We start from the raw sequence: 27,403 nt of genomic DNA, 5'->3' as shown, positions 1-27,403 counted from the left end.
TTTCCCTCAGTGGAAACAAAGCTTTAATATACTTAAATTTCATATATAACAAACAATAAATTGTGAAGACAGTAAAGCCTCCACAAAATAGCATTTTAAGTCTTGTGTGTGATTTATCCTGGCTTCATATGAGCAGAGGAAATCTCCGCTCATTATACAATGTAAAATGCCATAGGCTTGTGCTCATAACGTTAGCATGTTATCTTTGTTTCGAAAGTGTGTTTTTGTAAAGCAGTTGCTTTGTTGGTGAACCTTGTGAGTTGTAATGGAGCCAAATTTTGTAACGTTACCCTTGTCAAATGTTCCTTTTGTCCCTAGCTTCATATGAGTAGAGGAAAAGTCAGCTAGCTGCTAGGCTAATTCATACAATGTAAAATGCCATAGGCTTGTGCTAAAAACATTAGCATGTTGTATTTGTGGGGAAAATGTCCAGCATAAGACAAGTGCTTTGTCTGTGAATGCTGCGAGTTATAGTGTAGCTGATTTGTGTACTTGTGGTTGAAATTGTCGCTATTAAGTCATGTTTAATGTGTGTTTTGACTCAGCTAAACTTTACAGCACTTCACAGAAACTCAACCGTCAACTAGTGTTTTCGAGGTGTAACTGCAGAGTGATATAGACACACCACCCCACAAGTATAAATGCTCACAATGGCGTAAGCCACGTGCATTGGCTTCGGCATAGGCTCTACACAGTGCTGACCACAAGCATAAATCCTGCTTTAGTCTTGCCACTGTGTGTGTGCACAACTGGGCGTACTGAGAAAGTAAAAAAAGTAGAGAAAGTAAAAGTCGTAACAAGGTTTCCGTAGGTGAACCTGCGGAAGGATCATTTTCGCTACTTCTACTAATGTCCCCAGCATGGATCTTACCTTCCTGTAGTGGTAAACTCTTGGTGGCGCTTGTCTCATGATAAACCAAGAGAGATGGAGAAAGGAGCTGTCAATACACTGTGTGCAGCCCTACAATTAAATAAGATTATACTCATTTTAAATAAAGACTCTAAGTGTGCCTGCAGCAAGACAGACCCCTCGCTGGTTGAAAACAACAACACATTTGGTTTTTGCAAACAGAAATGATTCTCATACTTATTTCCATATAGAGTGGGGAAGTGAGATCAGATCACATGTGGTCACTCAAGATGCATTCTGATGCCAGGTGTGGACAGACAGACATGGAGCTGTCAACGTGTGATCAGATTACCCAGGACACAGGATGATATCAGGTGTAAACAGGCTCAGGCACACTTTATCAAACTGTTGTCCTGGGACGTGATGATATGAGGATCTGAATAACGTGGGACAAGGCTGAAGCCATTGTTCTGTACTTTATGTCTGTCCATGCACATGTGTTGTCTCGAAGGCTTCTCTGATATCAGATTTGTGTTGTACTTAAACTTGTATATTCAAGTAAGAACAAATGAGCCTCATCGAGTTCATTTTATTGTTCATCAAAATGAAGATTGATAAGACTCCAAGTGTTTCTGCACCATTAACGTGTCAGCTTTGCCTTTTTACACTCTCAGCTCGAGCCTTGCTTTCGTGTAGCATGTCTCTTAAGCATCATTCAGTGCTTTCCAGTGCTTCCTGACTTGTTCTTTAATTCATGAACTGCCTTTTCTGTGCTAAAGAGAATTGGATTGATATAAAAAGAAATACAAGGAAAACAACAAAAAGCTATGTGTTGCAATAAGGAAGCATTATTTTGATTTAGATAGTACTGTATATCTACATGTTTTTTTTTGAAGCTCATTGGCAATGTTAATGACACAGTGAGTTCACTCTCACGTCGGACATGAAACATTCATGATCTGTGAGTCGGATGCCAGACGAGAAAAGCTGTTGTACAGCTGAAAAGTCTGTAGACAGAGACAGACTGAGATGTTACTGTAAGCACAGTGCATGCAGTACATTTTCAATCATCGTTCCTGAGACACTGTGAGTTGTGGCACGAAAACGTACTTTGGAAACAAATCTCGCTTTGAAACAGTGCAGCCTGCTCAGGAAAATACAAGACATATATTTGAATTGTATTTTTATGAGTTCAGGAAATTGTCTTATCGTTGGTTTGCTTTCGCAGGGTCCTGATGGTCTCCAGCTAAGTCAGACATGTGGGTTTTAAAAGGCAAACTAACGGTACAAATGGGAAGAACAAGAGCTGGAGGTTAGCTGCAGCTACTAAGTTGACTCCATTGTATGTTTAGCCTTGAGCAAAGTACTTTTAAGTTTCTGTGCTAGCATCACTGTAGAGCTCTCGCTAGTGAAGCCACTGTATTAGATTCTTCTGTGAGAGGTGTTTTTTTATTAATGGCCCTGTCCTGACATCTTTTCCATTTCATGTTGGAAAACAAGTTGAAGAGCTTTTAGAGATGAGGCCCCTTTTTTCCGAGAATCCCCTTAGTGAATTCACTCAGATAGTTTTGTAACCTCTTAGAGACACATTTGTGTGAGTAAGCCTCCCAAGGGATCCGCTGCTACTACAGGATTTACCTCTCTCTCTAGCCCCGGGTTTTTACCCCCATCCCTGGGGAGCAAAATCAGTTCAGGCAGGAGAGCAGAGCTTCAAAAAAGCTTATTAAAAATCAGACTGAATTTTAGGTCCAAAGGGATGAAACTGGAATAAGATAAGCTATACAGATGATTAGTAATCAGGAACCGTGATTAATCTTAATCAAAGGGTCACATTTAAGTCCGGGCGCTCGCTAATGAATCTAAGTGTGTTACTCTGGAGACTGGAGGGATGGGTTTAATGGTTTTTTATTCCAAATGAAAGGGAAGAGGCCTGAATCAATGAATAGCAGTGAGTTTACATTAGGCTGCCTGATGAGGAGAGAGAAGAGTGAGACATTAGGGTAATTTTTCAGGTTACACAGAGAGGAGAGTAACTTTTCTCACTTAAACAACCTCAGCTCGGAGGAAATAAAATGTAACAACAGTAGCGTTGTATCTAAAGCAAACAATGCTGCCTCACCCTTACAGCTTGAATACATATTACAAACCTTTTAACTTTGACACAGTCTCTCCATCTCCAGGCTTCACTGGAAAATTCAAAACGTGGAATCCAGATAAGTGGATTTATGTGTTCATGTTCTTCTTCGTCCTTCCTCCAGGGCACTCCGGCCAGTTTTGTCCGCTACAGAGTGGACCAGGAGAGGTCACCGTACAGTGGGAGTATCTTTGATGTGGAAGAAGAAACTGGAAGAGTCATCACTAAGGTCAACCTCAATGAGGAGCCCAGCGTCACCTTTAAGGTGAGTGCTGGTGATTACACTGACAAACGCAAGTATGACGCTGAACATATTAAACTGTGTCGACCTTTAACTAATGACTAAGGAGAAATCTGGACCCTGTGGCTGGACCAGTTGGGAGCCACTGCACTAGATAGCACCATGTTTTCAAGAATTGTGACAAAACCAGTTCAAAAATCCAAGCTAATTTGGTGGAAAAGAGGTGTAAAGAAATCCAAGCTAATCCTTCTTAATAAAGACATGCACATATGACCATGAGATTAATACTATCAGTATCAATAGCAAAAATAAAGCATATAGATAAGGAAGAGATGGGTGTGGTGGCTGAAGCTGTGGCAGCAAACAGCGTATCAGCAGCATGATAGCAGCAGGTGTCAGGTTACAATGTCCTCACTGTACACCTGCATAATTACAAAAAGGACATTAGTAGTCAGCCCATAGCCACACAGCTAGTGAAACAGCCAGTGATTGCTGCATGAATAAAACAGTCGATGCCAATCAACTAATGCCAGTGTGTAGGATTTAGTGGCATCAAAGAGTGAGGTTGCACTTAACTTAAGCTCAGTTCAGGACAAGATTTGTGACAAGACAAAATCTTTTTAGAACGTTGCAGACCTGTCACCTGGCTCTACGTCCAGTCGGCTTGTAGCGAGGTCCACTGTTTAAGTTAAAATGACCGCAGACACCATGTTCGCTTGCTGCCACACATGCTCCGACCCCACCAAGCTCTACCATTGCAACTGCCAGTATCTCACTATCACTATCCTCATTCATATTTTAAGAAGCTACAATTTATATTCAGCCACAAAATAAGCCCAAAAAGCTGCAAAACGGAAGTACAGAGAGTTGTTGCATAGAGATGATACACCGTCTCATCTGGTTGCATTGGTGTGAACTGGCAGGTTTTTAGCATTAAGAAGAACAATGTATTCAGACAGAGTTTTTGTGAATTTGATAGTACGATTGCTTTATTGAAAGTACAGTAGTACCATTGTCAAAAAAGTAGCTTTGTCACCTTCTACCTATGCCAATCCTCAATGCCTATGTGCAGTTTCACATAGATTGACCACATCAGTGAGTAGAAAAACGTGGGACAGACAGAATGACTGACTGACAGAATGACGCACTTATGTACAGCATACCATACCATGACTTAGTCATACCAAAAATTAGAAAAAAAAAACAACAACATTGGGCCACAGGGGGAGCCACAGCGATCGGTCGCATTTTAGCCATTTTTAAGCATTTTTCTGTTGTTATAGCGCCACCCAGTTGCCAATTAGAGTTAAATCTCTCCAGTCACCTTGAGGCGTCCTGTTCTACATATCTACCAAGTTTAGTAAAAATCGATATGGCGGTTAGGCCTAGATAATGAAATTAGCTCTCTAGCGCCTCCATTTTGTTTGATAGGGTCAATAATGGAGGGGTCCCCTCAGATTATGAGTGTGGTCATATGCCTACAAAGTTGCGTGGTGATCGGTGAAACCCTTGAGATGTTATACACCTTTATGTGATGAGCCACGCCCTCCGCAATATTCATTGCCTTATAGAAGCTCAGTTTTAGTAAGTTTTTCAACTTTTGCCAAGAGGGAACTTTAGATATTGGTCCCTAGATTATGTTCACCGAGTTTCATGCAGATCGGTCAAACTTCCTAGGAAGAGATCGATTTGAAGTGTTTTTCAAAAAATTCAAAATGGCGGAAAGTCTATATAACCGGAAGTTATGGGTTCTTGAGGCAAATTTGTTCCTCATGAGGAGAGGCATCTCTGTGCAAAGTTTCATGTCTCTACGACATACGGGGCATGAGATATGCCCATTCAAAGTTTGCAATTTCAGTCGGTTGCTATAGCGCCCCCCTTTGGCCAATTGATGTAACATTGCATTCTCATCCTCCCATGACCCTACACACTGGGCCTTTAATCTTGCTAGATTTTAATAAAAAAGCAAGTGTTTAGCCAACAATGATGATTATAATCATGATGCTGGCATCGGCAAGTTTAATTCCATGCCTCATAATCCTGATCATCATTAAGCTCTCAACTTCTATCACAAATACAACACAGTTCCTCTACACTGCATGGACACTATCTGCTTCTCATAGATGATGTTTAGTGCTCTGCCTTGTTTTAGTGTGCTTTAATTTGCAGTGAGGTCCAGCAGGTCAGAAATGTGCATATTGACTTTAAAATCGAAGAACATTTTTTGGGCATTATTACTAAATTGTCTCAAGGATCATGTCATTGCTTCTCTTGTGTCTGTGACCACTGTTATTGAGTTTCCTTATTGATTAAACAAATTCCCTCCCCAGTGCTCACATAAAGGTTTTTTTACCACCTTAAGGTGGTCTTACATAGGTGTATCTGTGGTTGTGAACACTAGACCAGGTGTTCGACATAGTGGGTCCTGATGTGGATGTTGTCTTGCCTTTCCTCTATCCTCTGTGTCTTTTTTCCCCTCCTCTGTTTTTCTTTCTCAGTTTCTTTAAACATTTGTCTGTGTTTATTCTCTTTCTGCCTATCTCTCCCTCTCTGCTGCCCCACTCCCCCTCGCTTCCCCCAGGCTCCATTCTCCACAGTCTATGAAAGTAGATCAATACATTCATACTCGCTCTCTGGGAGCTTTGCAGGATGCTCGCCAGATCCTATTTTGCCAGTCTGTCTTTATTAGGATGCTGAACATGTCTACAGAAAAATGCCTGGCAACCTCAGAAAGGGAATTATTTGTGTAGGGAGTAGTAGTGTGGTAAGAAAATAATAATAATAATAATAATAATAATAATAATAATAAAGATTTTGTGCTTGCATTTAAATGTGTGCATTGCTTATATGTGCTCTCCTGCCCGCTGCAGTTGTTCGTGATTGCCTTCGATGACGGGGAGCCGGTGAAGACTAACAGTACCATGGTGGAGATCACCGTTCTTCAGCCTTCTCGCATCCCAATTTTCACCCAGGAAGAGTACAGGTACGTCTCCTTGACACACTGTGGATGCAGCTGCCTCTGCCTGTAAATTCACACATCAAAGAGCAGCTTAGGCTGTAGCGGCCGACAGGGAGAGACAGTGAGAGGCTGGAGAGGGTGGACAAAGTATCTTAAAAAAACCTTGACACACATTTGCATCTGTGGTCACACCTTCCTGCCAGCTTCTGTCATACTTTGATTAATATTTGATGACTAGGTATATTGTATATTCTATTGTGAACTATTCTGCGTACAGTTATTATTTTGCAGTAACAATAGCTTTTGGCAGATTATCGTGGCCCCACTTTTGATTCTTTGTCTGTGTCTTTATCACGCCGTCTCTTCCATGCATGACTGATTAATGAGTTTTGCGTATAAATATGCATTAAAGCTTCGGGGTAGATGCTGCTGATCATCACTGCCGTAAACCACATTTGTTTCTCTCAGCGGGTAACGCCGGGCTTCCCTTTGAGTTTATTAGGAGTCTCCTTTGACAAGATTAAGCGTTCAGACTGTTAAACTGGCAGAGATGAGAGAACATAATCTATAGTGGACTGAGGTGACTGGCTGCTACACACGTGATATATACGGCTGCACTGGGCACGGGCTGGGTGGAGTCCGTCTGTACCGATGGGGCTCAGGAGGAGGCCAAGAGGTAATTTATAATTAAAAATAAACATGGATTATTAACACTCCAGTTGAAGCTGCTTTGAAAAATCTCTGAGCGCTAGCATTAACAGTTGCTGTCTGTTTTGTCGGGCTGCAGCAGGTACCTGTCTGCAGTGTTTAGGAGATTATATCCAGACTGTGAAGCTTTAGGGTCTGATGGCAAAGTTGCCTGGCACAATGCAGTATCTGGGAGCTTTAAGTAAAGCCTGTTTTAAGTGGATTGATTTACTAACTTGTATGTCAGTCAAAGTAGGGAGTGTTGGCAGACTATCTTCAGTAACAGAATTTGATATGCCTTTATGCACAAGACAGGGGATGTAAATCCTGCCCAACCTGTCAACACATCAGCTGACGTGTGTGTGTGTGTGTGTCTTTGTTTGTGCACAGGTACGCCTTTCTGCCCATCTCGCTACCTTTTTGTGAATGTGTTCCTGTGTGTCTGTTTGTGTGGGTACATTTGTATATCCCAATACAGATGAATGTATATGTGTGAATGTGAATCTTTTGTAATCCAGCACTTTGTGTGTGCTCATGTTCTCCCGCTGCTGCGCTTTATTCAGTGATTGATACACAGGCGCAGCAGCATAAGCCGTTGAAAGGCCATTGATTAACGCTTTGAATGAGTGCTCTGTCTGACACACACACAGAAGGTCGGGACCATAGGCGCAGACCTCTGTAGGGTGTCACATTGACAGTGCCAACCAGAAGCAGTGGCAGGCCTGCTGTAAATTGTGAGCCATGAAAGCATTAGCCAGGTGCTTGAGCCTCTCCTGCTGGACGAGGCTCTCTCCAGCGGAGAGCGTCCAATCTGCTCGCTCCGCAATGAACTGTCTCCTCATCGCTCGGCGCTCTATCTCTCCCCATCGTCCTCTCCCCGAGGAACCTTCTGAACACAAATCACTCTCTAAACGTCCACAGAAGATCTCGTCTGTCTCTGTAAAGGCAGTTAGTTATGGCAGCAATCAGGTAAGCTATGCCTACAGCTCCAGAGCACACAATTAAAACAACTCTGCAGGGCCTTGGCTGACTTAATGATTTCTGCTCCTGCTTTATGGTGGGTCCCCTCCATCTGTCAGAGGGAAATGAGGAGCTCCTAGTCATTGTTGGCTAAAATAAATGGCTCGTGCTGTAGTTGCTACTGTGGCAGCATGTTGCCACTTACTTTTCAAAAGGTTTTGCAAAACACCTTGTGTTGTTTCTTTAGAAATACAAATAATATGTTTAAAATTCAAATTAAACGACCATTTGTATATCAATTACTCACCCGTGTACCGATGCGTTCATGACAAAAACTTTGTTTTCTTGCTTGCCTCCACGGTGACCGCAGTATCCAAAAACTATATCGAGGCATCTGCAAACTCTCACGACTCATGCAGTATGATCCGCATCCCTTTTATCCGTATGATTTGACTTCCCAAAAAGACATCCCTTTCCAGTGGGGAACTAAACTGCAAGAGAAACTTAACTATGCTCTCTTCAAAGCCAGACTCCATTAACAAAAACAGTGATTTTACATCGCTCAACACAGGAGCTGCTGGTCTACTGCTGCCTCGATATGTTAGTTTGTTTCTGTTACTGTGTGACGTACAGTGTTGGGGTAACGCGTTACAGTAATATTTTGCTTTTCAGGTAATATTATTACATTTACAATGTCTCGTAACATGTCAGCACCTGAAATAAACTGTTCTCTCCCCTTCCGCTAATGTGCCACCAGAAAAAACATCCCTGAAGGTTGTTGGGTGTTGCCTTGTCATTCATTATACGCTACCTTATAGAAGGGTGCTGATGATCATGTGCGTCATCATGTCCAGTGTGTTTCCATTCATGTACCTACACTGTATCCTGTTCTGCTTTTACATCCTAAGGCTGCCTGAAAGCAGCGGGATAAGGAGCTGGCCTTCAGTCTGTTTTGTCTTTGTCTCGATGATACCACACTGGGTAATGTTAGTATATGTTGAATGTGTTTCCATTCACATCCCGTACAACTGCAGGGCAACACTAGCACACCGTCTCAATCTTATGCATAACTCTCTCTGTGGTGCTGCTGTAGCTGACCGGCACACGGGGAACTCACATTTGGTGCTTCCAGCTCCGGTGTATTGATCTGCATTTGTCATTGTGACTGACTTGCCATTCTGTTTGTTGTGCTAACCTCAACATTTGTGCATTGTGTTTCATATCATAGACCAACAAATATTGATCTATGTCTCCTCTTGATCCTCTGCCTGACCCTCCCTGTGCTCAAGGCTTTTCATTTATTTTAAAAGTCCAAGGCTGTTTAATTGTTCGATATCATCATGCTATTATTAATATAAGCAGGGGATTTTAATATAAAGAGGTAACTACTCTATGCGAATGAATGACTGGGTCAGACCTGAGCAGCACTGGATTCAAAATGAACTGTAATTAACTGGAGCATCTGTGAAACAACATGACCCTCGTCCATTTAAAATGCCTGTTAGTTCTTCTGAGGTCATTTCGGTGAAAGTAATGCAAAAGTAGTGTAATAAGTAACTCATTACTTTAATACTTTTATGTATTAACTTACATTTTACACTGGTGACTTATTGTCGTTTTGCAGGGTGTCCCACAGTTTCATTTATTTTTGGCAAGCCGCCATGATTAAAACATCTGCCGCCACTTTTTCTATTTCTGGAGATGGACCGTTCATTAGGTTCACCGCAGAACCATTCGGTTATTATTTGCTCCACAGACGGAGAGCGCAGATGGAGCAGCAGGCGCAGTGAAACGTAACTTAAAGTGTGCTGGGTCTTAAGTTTGCTTTCACTCACTAACAGCTGCTCCTCTCATCTATCGATCTGATCTGATGAGCTCCCCCGCCCCCCTACCATCGTCAGCTACTGCCACACATAGATTATAATTCTGTGGGAAACACTTGTGTGATTTGTACTGGTGAGTCTGAAGTAACGCTTGATAACACCAAAGTTGCACAATATCTTCTTCGTCTTCAGCCCCGTCTCAAAAAATTTTACATTAGCAAATAACACTTAACAGATTAAATTTAGCTAAAGTGAGCATCAGGTGTTTGGCAGGCACTTTAAATCAATGATTTAATAATCAAGCCTTGAGTTTATGTTTTTAACTGCAGCTTGGCAAGACCAAGATAACAGCACAGCAGTTCTTATTGAGTCAACTCCTCCACACTTCAGTTTTATGAGCAACCTCTCAGATGCTCTGGGACAGCTTTTCTTACTGTCCTCAAAGTCAAAACACAGAAAAGCAGAGTTTAGTTTTTATGCACCATATATCAAGAACAAACAGCCAGAAAACTCTCAGTTCTTTGAAAACATAGGGCTTAACTTTTGTCTGTTTGACACTCCATTTAAATATGGGGCTATTTATTCATATCTTGCACTCTACAATCATTTTTATTCTTCTGTTTGATTATGCTTTTTCAATTTAGCTTTTTTAAATTTTTTATTCTGTTTCACATTTTGTCATCCTATTTATGTGTGGGGGTTTTTTTTCATCACCTTGTGTTTCTTTTATATCTCGTCTTAAAAGCTGTAAAGCTGTAGTTGGTAACTTTAATAGAACATAACTCTTGTCATATTTAAATGAGACAGATCATCTGTGAAAAAAATCATATCCCTCTGCCTTTTCTATTGCCTGGTAGCACTTCTAATGGCATCACAGCAACTTAGTCTTTAATGCAGCTGTCAATCATTTAAATCGCTATTGTTGAACTACAGTCTAACTGTCAAACTAGGGAACGCTGATCAAATATGAATCGAAATTCTGTCACTATATTGCCTGTTTTGTGTGCCAGTTTTTTTCAAAAATTTTAGTGTACTGTTTAGCCGTAAAATGAGAATGCTGATACGGATGGTTGATGGTGTTTTGTACTGTACACAGTGGCGCAAAGAGGGCACTTTAGCGCGCATTTTGGCTCCCAAGAGGGCACTTTAGCGTGTGTTTTGGCTCCAAAGAGGGCACTTTAGCGTGTGTTTTGGCTCCAAAGAGGGCACTTTAGCGTGTTTTGGCTCCCAAGAGGGCACTTTAGCGCGTGTTTTGGCTCCCAGGACGGCACTTTTGCGCATGTTTTGGCTCCCAGGAGGGCACTTTAGCGCGCGTTTTGGCTCCCAAGAGGGCACTTTATTGAGCGCTTTGGCTCCCAAGAGGGCACTTTAGCTCGCATTTTGGCTCCCAGGAGGGCACCTTAGCATGCGTTTTGGCTCCCAGGAGGGCACTTTAGTGCGCGTTTTGGCTCCCAAGAGGGCAGTTTATTGAGCGTTTTGGCTCCCAGGAGGGCACTTTAGCATGCGTTTTGGCTCCCAGGAGGGCACCTTAGCGTGCGTTTTGGCTCCCAGGAGGGCACTTTAGTGTGCGTCTTGGCTCCCAAGACAGCAGTTTTGCACGCATTTTGGCTCCCAAGAGGGCACTTTAGTGAGTGCTTTGGCTCCCAAGAGGGCGCTTTAGCGGGTGTTTTGGCTCCCAAGAGGGCACTTTAGCGAGCGTTTTGGCTACCAAGAGGGCACTTTAGCGTGCATTTTGGCTCCCAGGAGAACACTTTAGCGTGCATTTTGGCTCCCAGGAGGGCACTTTAGTGCGTGTTTTGGCTCCCAGGAGAACACTTTAGCGCGCATTTTGGCTCCCAGGAGGGCACCTTAGCATGCGTTTTGGCATCCAGGAGGACACTTTAGCGTGCATTTTGGCTCCCAAGAGGGCACTTTAGCGAGCGTTTTGGCTCCCAGGAGAACAATTTAGCGCGCATTTTGGCTCCCAGGAGGGCACTTTAGTGCACATTTTGGCTCCCAGGAGAACAATGTAGCGCGCATTTTGGCTCCCAGGAGGGCACTTTAGCATGTGTTTTGGCTCCCAGAAGAACAATTTAGCGCGCATGTTGGCTCCCAGGAGGGCACTTTATTGCACGTTTTGGCTCCCAGGAGAACACTTTAGCGTGCATTTTGGCTCCCAGGAGAACACTTTAGCACACATTTTGGCTCCCAGGAGGGCACTTTAGTGCGCGTTTTGGCTCCCAAGAGGGCACTTTTGCGGGCATTTTGGCTCCCAAGAGGGCACTTTAGCGGGCGTTTTGGCTCCCAGGAGGGCACCTTAGCATACGTTTTGGCTCCCAGGAGGGCACTTTAGTACGCGTTTTGGCTGCCAAGAGGGCAGTTTTGCGCGCATTTTGGCTCCCAAGAGGGCACTTTAGCGAGTGCTTTGGCTCCCAAGAGGGCACTTTAGCGGGTGTTTTGGCTCCCAAGAGGGCACTTTAGGGAGCATTTTGGCTCCCAAGAGGGCACTTTAGCGTGCGTTTTGGCTCCCAGGAGAACACTTTAGCGCGCATTTTGGCTCCCAGGAGGGCACTTTAGTGCGTATTTTGGCTTCCAGGAGAACACTTTAGCGCGCATTTTGGCTCTCAGGAGGGCACCTTAGCATGCGTTTTGGCTCCCAGGAGGACACTTTAGCGTGCGTTTTGGCTCCCAGGAGGGCACTTCAGCGAGCGTTTTGGCTCCCAGGAGGGCACTTTAGTGCGTGTTTTGGCTCCCAGGAGAACACTTTAGCGTGCATTTTGGCTCCCAGGAGAACACTTTAGCGCACATTTTGGCTCCCAGGAGGGCACTTTAGTGTGCGTTTTGGCTCCCAAGAAGGCACTTTAGCAAGCGCTTTGGCTCCCAAGAGGGAGCGTTTTTCAACAATTGGGCCACCCCCTTAAATGTGGTCGGGGTTGTTGTCACTCACTGCTCTGTCAAGCACCTGATGTATTTCCTTATTACCGGTGACACAAAGGGAAGTTTGCACCTCCTTTATCGTCCACAGAATGGGGTTGTGCGCTGACATTTTCAGAACAAAATAAACAGGCTGCAGTGAGAGTCTGTCTCCATGGCATATTTAAAAATAGCAGGTATGTGCATTTAGTCCTTCTAAGGCAAGCACAGGGGTTTAGTGTTGTCGGAGCCCACAGGAACAACGCTCCACAATGCTTTTTTTTCTCCAAGTTAGGATAATCCAGTCGAAATTCATAATATTTTCAAACGCTTGAAGATCCACTCATAACTAAAAGTTTATGTCATCCAAGAGAAAGAATAGAAACTAATGCAATGGTCAAAGTTGTCGAAATTTAAGGTGCACTGATTGATTAATGTTGTCAACTCATACATTGAGTAATGTTACAAGTTAACGATCCACCTTAAAATTCGCCGGCAGTCGGCAGCAAAACATCCTTTCATTTTATAGTTACAGTCTACTAATAAAACTCTCCACAGTACCCCAACAGAGGGGAAACCAAAAATGAGGACAGTACAGAACGGTTCCGTTGGTACCATCCACAACTTTTCACAATGGAAATGGAAAAAAGAGTGTACCAAACTGAACTGTACAGTACTGCTCCGTGGAAATGGGGCTATAGACCGCGCACAAATAATGATTGACATGATTGACATTTAGAAACCCCTCACCTCTGATTGACTGTCTTCAGTGCGCCAGGGTAGGTTTTACCGAATGCCATTAGAGGCAGTAAGAAGATTATCTCTCTCGTGTTCTTCTTTCAGATTATAGTGACATTTTCCACAAATATGACAAAAAAATTACTCTCATAAAAGTTACTTACTTTAGCTTTAATACCTACCTGTTTAAAAAAAACCTTTTCATTGCCTCGTCTTGCCTCGGCACAGTTAGTCATGTGTCATTTTTTGATGCAGCAAAGGGAGAAATTAACCTGTCAATCCACGAACAGCAGGACCGGTCATGTATGAATGAGGCTGCGTAGATGTATGAATGGAAATGGTGATTTTAATATGATTAATCATGCAGCTTCACCAAGTCCTACTCAAAAATCACTTAATGCAGCTTCAACTCATTTTGTAATTATTTAATGGCTTTTATAATGGCTTTTTTATTTCAAATTGAATATGTGAATCAATTATAGCTAATGTGCATGAAGACAGATATAAAGTTTTGGACAGACTTTGTTTTTTAGAGTGTGTGGGTGTGGGTGGAGGTGGGGGATCCATTTTGGAGTTCTATCATTAAACCACTGTCGAGGGCTCATTTACATGGAGCTCACAAACGCAACCCTTTAGGGAAGTCTTTAGCACTGGGCACATGGGAAGGGAATGAATATTTATTTTCCCCAGTGTGCGTGGCTGGAGATGAGGAGGAGTAAGCTGCTATCTAACACGGTCCCGCTATGTGAATTCCCCCCTCTTGTACCGAGGCTACTGCTCTGGCCCGGTGTTGCAAACCTGTGGTCTGAGCAGTTTTCCGTGCTCCTTATCTCCCCCGCAGCACTTCCACTCCTAAATCTACTCTAAATCACATGAGACTTTTGCCTCACCGCTCCTGAGTATGTCATTTTGCTCTCCTCCTCCTTTCACCCTCCCAAGCCCCGACATCCCCAGAGTTTTTCCTTTCAGCTTATATCTCTCTCTGTCAGTTTCTTTCTCACTTTGTCTTCCCTTTGCTTCACTCCTCACTGTACAGTCTGTAGCCCTTCATTTTCTCCTCAGCGAGGGGCTGGATTTCTTTGTGTGCGGGTGATTCTGTGTGCCTGTGCTCACACTTGTGCATATCTCCTTATAGAGTAAGGTTTGTGCTCAGTGTAATTTAATTATCATTAGTTATGCAGTGCTGCACATTAACCTCTTATGGCCCAAACAGCTCTTCATTTTGAGTCCAATAAAGCAATGTTACATGAGAGGGTGTGTTTTACTTCAGTCATGCGTACATATGCAGCATTACTGTCATGGCAATAACGAGGATGAAGCACACCCTCACATGTAATATTGGAATTATATAATAGTTTTTCTCTCAATTTTCTCTCAAACTAAAACACTTCCAATGCTGACTGTTGTCTCCATTTCAATGGAAATAAATTAAGTCTGGCTTATAAGTGGAAAACAATCAGTCACGTCAGTAGTTTACTACCCCAACAAGCAGGCTGACCCTTAGTTACGACCTAAGAACAGAGACGATTTATAGTCACTGTCGCATCAGCCAGCCAACGTGAGCTAATGTTAATACACTGTAGAGATCATGGGATTTCCAAAATGAAAAGCATATCATGCATATAAAAACAAAATCTCGTTGTTACTAGGAGATCTACTGAAAAAGAAAATTCCGTGGACAGATTTATCTACTACGTCCACAAACGTCACATGTAGGCTAATTTTAAGATACCGTTACAACCCAGCTCTTAGGCTGCAACAAGGATGGGCGACAAGACGAGTTTACAAAGAGTTAAAAGCTTATTTGTTTCCAAAATAGTGATAAATAACTGAATAAAGGTGAAAGTCAGTCATCAGCCATGTCTGCATGTATGGGTGTGTGGAAATGTCTGCATACAAAGCAAAAGAACAGCAGCTGCACCATAAGGGAAGAGGAACCTTCTGTTGGAAGGTGGTGAGCTTTTATATCATGAAGCACATCAGGCTCAGGTGTGGCTCATGATGTCAGCGATGACCCTCTGCCTTAATCTGCGTCCTGTAACAAAGGAGAACAGCCAGGAAACAGGCACACCTAGTGGCGTGGAGGGGTCGTCACATACCGCCGTCATCGACTCACCAGCACAGCTCATTTGATCCAAGCAATTCCTATAGCAGTTACCTCCAGAGCATTACAAAGCTATAAAGACAAAATTTATTGAAATAAGATAAATGTAATAATGTCCAAAATTCACACTATGTTTTGATCAGACAAAATAATAATGCTTTCATCTATATTTGTTGGCATGCAGCCTTAGAAAGTCAAGAACTTCAATATGGTCACAAAGCTGTTTTCTCTCCAACTTGCTGCACACAAGGGAGGCAGGAAGATCTACTAACGGGACAGTGTAGAGTCAGTTTAACAGCACCATAAGTGCTATTCATCAAAGAAAGTTGATTTGAATCAAAAACAACAACAAAACAATCAGTTTTGAATCAGTATTGTAGCCTCCTGGGTTTTTTGTTCAGCTCTGGAAGGTACAATGTTGCCATGGAAATGGTGGAGTAACATTTTTAGTAATGAGGTAGGTGTGCCATCATGCTGACTTGATCTAAGGGTGATTTCACACAACGTATTTTTAAAACAAATGGAACGCAGTCCAACAAAACAACAAAAGTGCACCAACAGAAAAGGGACTCAAGTATTTTTGTTTTCACATGGCCAGTTAATTTCAAAATGGACTTCTCTTTCTGCTCACACTATAGCCTCTGTATAATATATGTTGACTTAGTTTTGTTTTTACTTTGACTTGGCTCTGCAGTGTGCCCCTCGCTTTCAGATGAACTTAAAATTGGAGGAAATTGTGTGCTGTAGGCTGTTGCTGTTTGATGTATTCTACATTCCACATCTGGAGACATGCAGTATCTTCAGTGGACCAAACTACTCCTCATCTTGGGTCTTTGCAAGTGTTACAGGCCGACAGGTTTTCGTCTGTTTTTTCAAGCGTCCCAGTGCAACAGCATGCGATCTAGAGGGCTAAATAGAATTGGAAAGAGCAAAGTGAAGCTGGAGCACTTTGTGTTCACAGTGCACAGGTCAAGCGAATTGAGCACCTCCCAAAGTGGTCTGAGAACAGTTCGCTTCAGAGGGGTCTGAGTTCTCTTGGAGAGTTCACATATGCGTAAAAAATGCTGAGTCACCGCTCTGAGTACGCTGAAAGGGCTGAAAAGGATCAAGCAGGAAAACACCCTTAATGTCTAGTTGACTGTTAGATTACTGCTCGGATCTACTTGCTTAATTGTCTTTTTAACACATGCTACTGGAGGTATGTGTCCATATTAACACATTTACAGTGCATCTGTGTTTCTGTATATATAGTATATACCATTTAGTGTATCATAAGAGGTAGGTGATGTATTTTACCTCTAACATTTTCAAAAGATGGTCTTTTTAGTGATCAAAGGGAGCATTTGGAGGTAAAATGTCATGTCATGTAATTGCACCAGAGTTAGCGAGCGACGAGCTAATTTGCATCTGTTGTCCAAAAACAACCACAGAAAAACAAATGCACTACATGAAACAGCACAACACATAAAAGTCCATCAGTCCATTATTTAACTCAGTGCAGTCGCAGACAGACAGCAGATATTCAACTCAGTGCAGTCGCAGACAGACAGCAGATATTCAACTCAGTGCAGTCGCAGACAGACAGCAGATATTCAACTCAGTGCAGTCGCAGACAGACAGCAGATATTCAACTCTGCATTCACAGACAGCAGATATTTAACCATGCATTTGCAGACAGACAGCAGATATATAACTCAGTGCATTTTCAGACAGACAGCAGATGTTTAACTCAGTACAGTCGCAGACAGACAGCAGATATTTAACCATGCATTTGCAGACAGACAGCAGATATATAACTCAGTGCATTTTCAGACAGACAGCAGATGTTTAACTCAGTGCAGTCGCAGACAGACAGTAGATGTTTAACTCAGTGCAGTCGCAGACAGACAGCAGATGTTTAACTCAGTGCAGTCACAGACAGACAGCAGATGTTTATCTCAGTGCAGTCACAGACAGACAGCAGATGTTTAACTCAGTGCAGTCACAGACAGACAGCAGATATTTAACTCAGTGCAGTCACAGACAGACAGCAGATATTTAACTCAGTGCAGTCGCAGACAGACAGCAGATATTTAACTCAGTGCAGTCACAGACAGACAGCAGATGTTTAACTCAGTGCAGTCGCAGACAGACAGCAGATATTTAACTCAGTGCAGTCACAGACAGACAGCAGATGTTTAACTCAGTGCAGTCACAGACAGACAGCAGATATTTAACTCAGTGCAGTCGCAGACAGACAGCAGATATTTAACTCAGTGCAGTCGCAGACAGACAGCAGATATTTAACTCAGTGCAGTCGCAGACAGACAGCAGATATTTAACTCAGTGCAGTCGCAGACAGACAGCAGATGTTTATCTCAGTGCAGTCACAGACAGACAGCAGATGTTTATCTCAGTGCAGTCGCAGACAGACAGCAGATATTTAACTCAGTGCAGTCGCAGACAGACAGCAGATGTTTAACTCAGTGCAGTCACAGACAGACAGCAGATATTTAACTCAGTGCAGTCGCAGACAGACAGCAGATATTTAACTCAGTGCAGTCACAGACAGACAGCAGATGTTTAACTCAGTGCAGTCACAGACAGACAGCAGATATTTAACTCAGTGCAGTCACAGACAGACAGCAGATATTTAACTCAGTGCAGTCACAGACAGACAGCAGATGTTTAACTCAGTGCAGTCACAGACAGACAGCAGATATTTAACTCAGTACAGTCGCAGACAGACAGCAGATGTTTATCTCAGTGCAGTCACAGACAGACAGCAGATGTTTATCTCAGTGCAGTCACAGACAGACAGCAGATGTTTATCTCAGTGCAGTCGCAGACAGACAGCAGATATTTAACTCAGTGCAGTCGCAGACAGACAGCAGATGTTTAACTCAGTGCAGTCGCAGACAGACAGCAGATGTTGTGCTGTACCTGTCGCATTAATATGCAGTCTGAGAAGAGCACCACAGCCTGTTATTGAGCGATGCTCATAGTTATACTGTAAGCATAGTAAACAGTGTCAACACTAAGTATTACTACAATCAACGACATGCTGTCACTATTATGCCTGCCATCCCACTAATTACACAATTAGTGACAGTATGCTGAAATTACTGTGTAGCCATTCTGTTTTCTCCTTCATGCATATGTGAACATTCAGAAAAACATTTCTTGGTTTCAGCCGGCGCTCATACAGGTGCCTTTCTTTGAAATAGTGATACAACATTTCTCAGCCCTGGCACAGCTTTTTCCTTTTTCTCCATTAGACATTGTTACTATGGCCATTAATGTGAATGTCAGAGGTAATAGCTCAGACTGTGGAATTTTATACAGCACGGCTCTTTCCTGCAGGTTCTTGACGTTTACAGACCATAGAGACTGCCTGTGTAAATTTTCTGCTGATGTCCGACCACGGTGTGACCATTGATTTAATGTTCTCAGCGGTCTGATGCACAAATGGCTGCACAGCACCTGAAGCAGACATATCCAGTAGCTTGAAATGCCAGCCACACAGGACTCCGCAGCCATTAGCCACCGATCAAAAAGCAATAAATTACTCATCAAATTTGAGGCACAAAAAAAAAAAATGCTCGTTTCAGGGGAATTAAAACTCAACTCCACGCCCTCCAACAACTCTTCGCTGACATCTGCAGGAAAAATAACATTTATCATTTTTAGAGAAAACAAATCCATCCGTATTTCTAATTCAGACAAGGCAGTAATTCTCACATAATTAGGCAGATGACATGCTTTCACAGCATACAGCTCTTTTATTTGCAGCCTTCTCGCAACTGTTGTCTTGCCAGACGTGTATACAAGTGATAGAGGTCCTCGCAGCCTACTCATCCACGCTCATTGCCAGGCATTTAAAGGGTTAGCTGTAAACCCCACAGTGTGCTCTCCCACACACTGTCGTCGTGCCACACTGCAAACATACATTTAAAAAAAAAAACAATCTCAGCTCTCTCTATTTCTTTCTATTTATCCATCCATCTGTCATTCCATCCCTCCTTGTCTGAAGCGCGGGTTAAGGTGTGGAGCGCTTTCATACTTCTGAAGGGCATGATTGATTTTCAGCCACAGGTTTGAATCTGCTGCCCTCAGCCTTGAACCTCTGAGCACCAGGAGCGCACTGACCTTTCACTTGTCTCTGCTAAGTAGGCAGGCATCACTTGACTGTCTAACAGGCGCCAAGTTCCACTCATTGCACACATCCCACATATCAGCTAAAGGTCGGTGCTGAATGCCAGGGAAGAAAAGCAGTATGACCTATTATCAAAGGCTAAGTTCCCACATAATTACCAGTGACAACAAACAGCATGTACGGGTGAGAACTGTCATGTTTTAATGTGTATTATGTTGTTGTATTTGGATTTCTGCAGTGTTTGAACAGCTATTTTCATCCACAAGGGTCAGCAGTTGCATTACCTGGTATTACTGAGAGTGATGTTGAAGCAGGACATTATTGCACGAGATGTTGTGTGTGCTTTGGTACAAATTAAAGTGCTCCTCTCGCATCTGACGCCGGTGCTCAATTTTTGTGACATGCAGGTTATTTTTACTCTACGATTTTCCTACTTTAAACAAAACAAGGGATGATAAGCAGCGCAACAGTGGTGATGTGAGGGTGCAATGTAAGAGATTCATTTAAACAAATTTCAAAGTTTGTGACAAACACATAATTTAACTCAAACACAATTAAAAGTTAACAGCTCTCTCTGGCCTCGTATGAACTGAGATCCAAATCGGAGATTGAGCTACAGGCATGAGACAAAAGGGGAAAATTGACCTGTCTGGCCAGACACTGAACACAAAGGGAGGGACAAGGGAACATATTAAACTAAAGTAAAGGGATAACATTAACAGTAACTGTAAATAGTTTATGAGTTTATCGCAAAATATTGCTCTTCTATGCATGATTTGAGAACAGAATTCATCTTCGATGATACAGCAAATATAAAGTAATGACTTAAGTTGTGAGCTGTACTTGGAAATCACTCTGAGCATCAACTAATGACCAAGTAAAAGTAAAATGGAATGGTTTGGGGATGAGCAGCTCAGCCTATGACAGCCATGTTGCCAGAAACAGTGTTGGCATTGTACGTTTCTGCAGACCAGGGATAAGTTACATCTGCACGATATTATGTCGTGGATACATCAAAACTTCACACTTCAGCAGTCTGAATAGCATTGTTAAAATCTGCTCTAAGATGACAGTGACACATTCCCCCAATCCCAAATGGATCCCTTACACACTCGTTGACTCAAGCCCTAAGCCCTTACAGACTGACGGAGAATTGGGACACCACTTCCCCTCACGTGAACGCGCAAAACCAAGGGGAAGGGCCAAGAAAAGGGCTAAGGGGAAGAAATGGAATTGATCCTAGGTCTGTAAGGGCTTAGGGCTTGAGTCAGCGAGTCTGTAAGGGATCCATTTGGGATTGGGGGAATGGGACTTGACCGTTTATTGCAATCAACAAATCTCCCAGAAAGCCACAACTATTTTAGCTTCTTCTGGACATGTAGGCATTACCTTTACCTGCTTGTAAAACAAACCGGTATTCAAAATCTTTTACTCTCTCTGCTATTCGTCTTTTAAATTCTCTGTCCATTAACTTTTATTATCTATTATCTATCTAACTATCTATCTAGATTACTTTATTCCACTGAACTCCTTGGCATATTTTCTGGTTTTATTTTGTTATTGATTAATTTATGCATGTACATGTTACTGTATGTTATGTTATTTTATGTGTGCAAGGCAAACTGTTCAAACAAATTGCCCCTGGTGATTAATAAGGTTGTCTGAATCTGAGTCTGAAACAATGCATGCTTAGGTTAAGGCACAACGAACACTTGGTTATGGTCAGGAAAAGATCATGTTTTGGCTTGAAAAACCTGGTTTGGAGGGCACTTTCTCAGCAGGAAAAGTAGTGACTACTCAATAAAAACAACAGCTTTTTGCAGCACTATTCTGGCAGGAAAGCAGCAATTGCGCGTTAGAAAAGAACAGCTAGAGCATCGGTGGATTAGTGGGTAGAGCAGGCGCCCCATGTACAAAGACATTGTCCTTGCTGCAGCGGCCGTGGGTTCAGTTCTAGCCTGTAGCCCTTTGCTGCGTGTCATCCCCTCTCTCTCTCCCCTTCACGCTGCACCGTCCTGTTCATTAAAGGCATAAAAGCCCAAAAAAATGGTCTTAAAAAAAAAAAAAGTGCCACTATCCTGGCAGGAAAGCCAGCTATGTCTTGGTAAAAACTGCTTTTTGTGCGACGATCCCTGCAGCGATAACTCTTAAAAAACTTAAAAAACAATTGCTTTACCTGCCACTATCTTGGCAGAAAAGCAGCAACAATTCAATAAAAAGCAACCACCTTTGGTTCCTAAAGAGCATCTGGAAAAAACAGTGACGGGTTGCTTAAAAAGCTGATGAAAACACAGCAATGCCTCGCTAAATCCAAACCGGTTTTGTTATTTGTTGTCTCAAAGAGTTGTCTGCGGTGTCTGTAGCTTGACAGGCATCTCACAGAAGTGTCACGCCATCCATCATCCCTTTCACTTCCAGGTGGAAAAGTCAGTCAAATTTAAACATTGACATTATATTTCTGAAACAGGCAAATGTGAAGTATTTTAGGTTTGCAGAAAGCAAACAGCATTCCCTTCTGGTGACTGGGCTGCCCTCACACCTAATGACACATTCATGTCATATTGCAAGTATCGTAATTACGAGTTTCTGACTTGTAAGCATTCACGTCAGCATTTAAATCATAATTACAAGAGGGACACTCAGATTATTCTGAAACCTCCAATATATCTGACTTTTCACTCAATAATATGGAAGTGCCTAAAAATCAGCCACAGTCTGCTGTTAAATGTAATTAAAACAAATTTGAATGCGCATGTTGCGCATTATTTTAATCATCAAAAGACCTCCTTTAATAACCAAATTGATGACATGATCGCTGACAAGATGTTAAAGTGGATTCTTTCCTATTTCCTCCATCCCTCTCATAATGTGACGTGTGACTGGGCCCTTACTAAAAACACTCAAAAATATTTTCTGTAATTAGTGGTAGCCAGTCCAACACACAGTTTCTGTTACTGATATTCCCTTCAGCATTCTGCTAGTTAGAGAGCCACTTATGTCTTTCTGTGGGTCAGGCCTCCAGGTGCTGGTGTGGGAGAATAGATCATTTGAGCAGGAGCAGTAATTTGACAGTAAAACATGCAGGATGGCATCAGTACCTACATGGCGCTGCGTGATATCACACTGCAAGCCTCAATAGCTGAGCCAGTTTGGACAACACACTCATCCACCAGCGTCCAAACATTCGCTGGCCAGGTCTCCTCTTGTGTGCTAAATGACCCAGTGGATGATATGTGAAGTGATGTCCTGTGGGCTGACATGGCTAAGCTGGCACAGAGCGTTACTGCTGTCTGGCTGCATGGTAAATGTTGTTTCTCCAGCTTTGCTAATGTCTTCCATCTTGCCCTCCAGAAGATATTTTTGATTGAAGCCTCTTTCTTTCTCGTGGAACTCAGGAAAATGCCTCGCTGTGAACACAAAAGAAACTGGGTCTGGTGTGGCAAGATAAGTGATCAGAGGAATAGCTCAGGGAGGAACATGATCAGACGAGAGGTTGTAAACATTTTTTTTCCCCTTGTTTTATAGAACATGATGGTTTAATGTGAATACTTTCTGAAGCATTACTTCATGTCAGAGGTGTTGGATTTGTAAGATGTTTGCGAGCACCAGAGCTTTTTTTTTTTTCTAAATCCTCTTAGCAAGTGTGAGTCAGCAGCTCATAAGCATTATGTGTTAATATCTGCTGGTGTCGAATTTGGTTTACAACTAAGAGAGCATTTGCTGGAGGAGGTGATGAATTGTTCATTTGTAGAGAATTTTAGGAATTTGAGGAAGCCTCGATTGGTATAGATAAAATGTGTAATAATAGTTTGGAACTGAAGTAGCTGGGGATAATGTTGTGTTTGAAAGCTGCAGGGCTTTCATATTTAGCATAAGCTGTGCAGTGCTGAGAGGCTGGAAGGACAAATTTACACTTAATGCATGACAAAAACTCCACTTTGAGATGAACATTTGATCATTCTGCATCTTCTTTATCAACAGGGCTATTTCCTTGTCCTGCTGTGTCAGCAATTATGAAATATCCTGAAATATATTGCCAATCGAAATTTATATGAAACAAGAAATTGCTGCAATAGTCACACAAATAGGTGACAGATCTCCTGAAACTGTTCTTTGACCAATTCAACTTGTTATTATTTACTCATAAAGAGTATAATGATCATGTACACTTGAATAAATTCTCTCTGAAAAGAAGAGCTGGCCTTCTCTTATCAGTGCTTAGGAGACATAGCTTCCTGTCAAAATCAATTCATCCATCCATTTTCAACCGCTTATCTGAAGCCAGATTCCGAGGCAACAGGCTGAGCAAAGCATTCCAGCTCCTCCTGGGGGACCCCAAGGCATTCTCAGGACGGACGAGATATGTGTTCTGGGTCTACCCTGGGGCCTTCCTGTGCCCAGAACACCTTTAACCTTGAACCAGTCTGGCCATTCTCCTCTGACCTCTGGCATCAAGAGGGCATTTTCGTCCCCTGGATGTTTTCTCTTTTTGGGACCATCCTCTGTAAACCCTAGAGATGGTTGTGTGTGGAAATCCCAGTAGATCAACAGTTTGTGAAATATACAACAACCATGCCACGTTCAAAGTCACTTAAATCACCTTTCTGATGCTCAGTTTGAACTTGAGCAGGACGTCTTGACCATGGCTATGTGCCTACATGCAGTGAGCTGCTGCCATGTGATTGGCCGATTTGCTATTTGCATTAAGGAGCAGTTGAACAGGTGTACCTTATAAAGTGGGCGGGGAGTGTATATAATACCAATTTTTACATTTAAATAAGTGAACATTTGAATCATACAAAGTCTTAACATATATATAATTCTACCAGCATATATACATGTGTGCACCCACATACCCATAAATGAGTAAATACTTCCATATAGAGTATTTAAGATTTGCAGCCGTCACCATCTGCCATATTTTTGGCCTTGAGCTTTTGGAGTAAAATCTTGAGTTCACCTGAAGCAAAAAAAAACAACAACATATTTTCATTTCTCCCGACCCGGCCATGCAGGTATGTTTGGTTTTATGAACCAAGATTTTAATCTCAGATACCAGCCTTCAGATTTCTGCCACCACCACGATTCATTTGAAAAATTTTACAGCAGAAACAAGCTCCCTGTTTCTCTGGATAATCCACAGACTTCACTTTGGACAGATTTAATCGGAACTATCTTTTTTGTTGTTGTCGAAGCAGCGTCAAACATTCACATGTAAGACTCGCTCGCGACTGCGCTCTGATGATGTACAGTACATGCTCAAGACAAACACAAAGGCATCATATAAGAAGCTTTCTATATTTCATGCCAGAGTGCAGTAAGACCTTCATGACATCTCACTTTACACTGTATCATAATGTACGAGGACTTTTTTTTTTTCCCCCCTAACAGCACTTTTGTATTGTAGCGGACAGCACAGAGCTCCTGTGGACAGTGTGTGCTTTATCCTTTATGAAGCGTTAATGCAATTTAATCTGGACTTCCTGACAGGCAACACGACTACGCTGCAGTGCCATTGCGGATGTTGTATTCACAGTTGGATCTTTTTTTTTTTTAATACAGAATGGCAGTAGCGTATTTTATATTCTAGGTAGAGAATTGACTCTTGACAAATGAAATAGCTGTGTAATACCCTGGCTGATAGACCCTGCACTATTTCCTGAAACCTTTTGAATATCTTGAGTGGTTTCAGAATCTCGTAATAGCTCTTTTTATCTCTGTTTCTCGTTTACCTTCCTCCCCTCCACCTCCCTGTCCCCTCTTTGGTCTTGCCAAACATAACCTATAATCTTTAAAGTTCACTCCTCAGTCAATAACACAGTACAGCTCAAACCCTGAGATAATATTACATTATATGAGGGGTGGTGTACTTTTTATTTCAGCTTGAACTTTTTATTTCAGTGGACTGTAATGTTGGGAAAGAGGAAAATACATTGGACAGAGTTTGACTGAGCACATAATTTAAAGACCCCCCACACACACACACACACCCTCTCTCCCTCTGTGCTCCATGATCCCTCCCCTCCGAGCTTGTGTCCCCCTTCCCTCTGAGCCTCCTAACGACAGCCTTAAGCAAATAAACACGCTGATGTGACACTGTGTAAACATGATAGCAGTTTTAGCTTACAATGCTAAAAATTAGGCTAACGTCGCCGTCGAACAAGTAAACAAGTGTTGACAATATTGTAGACAAAAAACTAACGGCAGCTTTCACAGTCATAAGCCAGCATTGGCATACAATTATCTATGTCACAACATCCCAACAACTTTTCAGGCCCAGATCTTGCCGGAGCTTTTCCATCGGTCAAAGGATGACCCGATGTTTACTCTGCTGTGAGCCCTCAATTTGTCACATTTCCTCTTCGTTTCTGCCTTTTCAGAGGCAGACTTACGCTTCCTTTCGGCCTTTGCCGGTGGGGCAAGCAGAGGCCGCTTGCTGCTGTCGCTCTCTTTATTTTCCATATCAAAACTCGTGTAGCTGAATCGCTCAGGGCCTTACAAACCGCTCGTACTTTCAAATGCGGACGGGGGTTGGGACGAGGCGGGACGAGGAGCGGAGGAGTGTAAAAATGGAGCGAGGGGATTGGACGGAGGGTAAGAGAGAGAGAGTGCAAATTTTAGCAAGGAGTAACTCCCATGCGGACCGGATGGCTGTGATTGGTCAGTTTCTTTGCAGGCCTGCAGCCGCCAGAGAGAGAATGCTGTTCACATTGTGTAGCTAGCACTATTGGGCCATAACCACCATCTAAATGATGTTAATAATAATGATCAGTCTTTCTAAATGTAGACCATAGCTTTAAGTAATGAGCCAGTCGTTTTGAATGTTAGATAAGCTAATTAATTTTGAAAACCCATCGTAAGATTCAGGTTAAAAGGCTATTTCCTGTGTATATCATGCTGTGTGACTGAGCTGACTTTGCCTTGGCTGTCAAAATCACTTACAGCTGTGGTTTTAATGGAGAACACGAGCTCTGGATTCACACCAGTGTTTTTTTTTTTTTTTCTTTCCTTTTTGCCTGCTTATGTTTCAAGGAGGAGCTGAAATGCATTCCCTATGTGTAATTTGTTTCAAGTCAGAGGAGCCTGTTTGTCACTCTCCCAATTTGCTTCCAGGCAGGAACAAACAAGTTAACACCAGGGTGACATTAACAGCTAACTAACAAACTCTCGAACACATATCCACCTCAACAGCCATCGAATTAGGCTGATTCATAATTGCAGAACGAAACGTGCGGCATAATGCCGCCATCAGTAGTCAGGCAGGAATGTGCTGCAACACATTTGCGAGTACATCTTTACGGCCATTTGCTGTTTTTAAGATGTTTGCTAGTGAGCACATTACAGTTAAATGACTCATGTCTGCCTTTGTTGTTGTTCAAGACTTTTATGCAGCATTGCATCCACACATCCACCAGAAGGACTCAGAGACTCGCACACAGCGAGGTCACTCCTTGTATCTCCTGGCGTCTCCATCGCCGCTTGTTCACTCGGTGATGCGATGCATGAACAGAGAGGGAAGGCGCAGAAGAAAGAGAGTCGACACGGTAACAGAGGCCCCTGTGGCGCACGACAAGGTTTATACGCCTCTGCCTTGTCTCGTAAGCATCACCGCGCCATTGGCCCTGGGGCAGAGTGCTCGCTGACACCTGTGTGCCACCCGCGCTTCTCAGTGGCGTGTCATTCAACCTCTCTCATGTTGACACCAGGACTCTCTGCTGCTGCCTGTAGACATGTCAGCATCTTCCCGTTCTCTTTATCTCTCTGTCTCGCGCTCTCTCCTTCTCTCTCTCTGGATGGAATTTTTCCTCATCTGAATATGAAAGGAATGAAAAGTGGCTTTGGCCCCACTCAGTAGCACATGGTATTGCATTATGCATAAT

At 42.7% G+C, this 27,403-nt stretch overlaps 1 protein-coding gene across 1 annotated transcript in view; it reads left to right on the top strand.

The window, feature by feature from the left end:
- LOC117248417 (protocadherin-15-like) overlaps positions 1 to 27,403 on the top strand; it is a 335,851-nt gene that overhangs the window by 249,762 nt on the left and 58,686 nt on the right. The window contains exons 24-25 of the mRNA XM_033613476.2: positions 3,109 to 3,249; positions 6,096 to 6,208. Coding sequence (XP_033469367.2) covers positions 3,109 to 3,249; positions 6,096 to 6,208 — 254 coding nt within the window. The remainder of the gene's footprint in view (positions 1 to 3,108; positions 3,250 to 6,095; positions 6,209 to 27,403) is intronic.

The sequence above is a fragment of the Epinephelus lanceolatus genome, chromosome 17 (genome assembly GCF_041903045.1).
Source record: "Epinephelus lanceolatus isolate andai-2023 chromosome 17, ASM4190304v1, whole genome shotgun sequence".
NCBI lineage: Eukaryota > Metazoa > Chordata > Actinopteri > Perciformes > Serranidae > Epinephelus > Epinephelus lanceolatus.
This window is presented reverse-complemented; position numbering and strand designations above follow the sequence as displayed.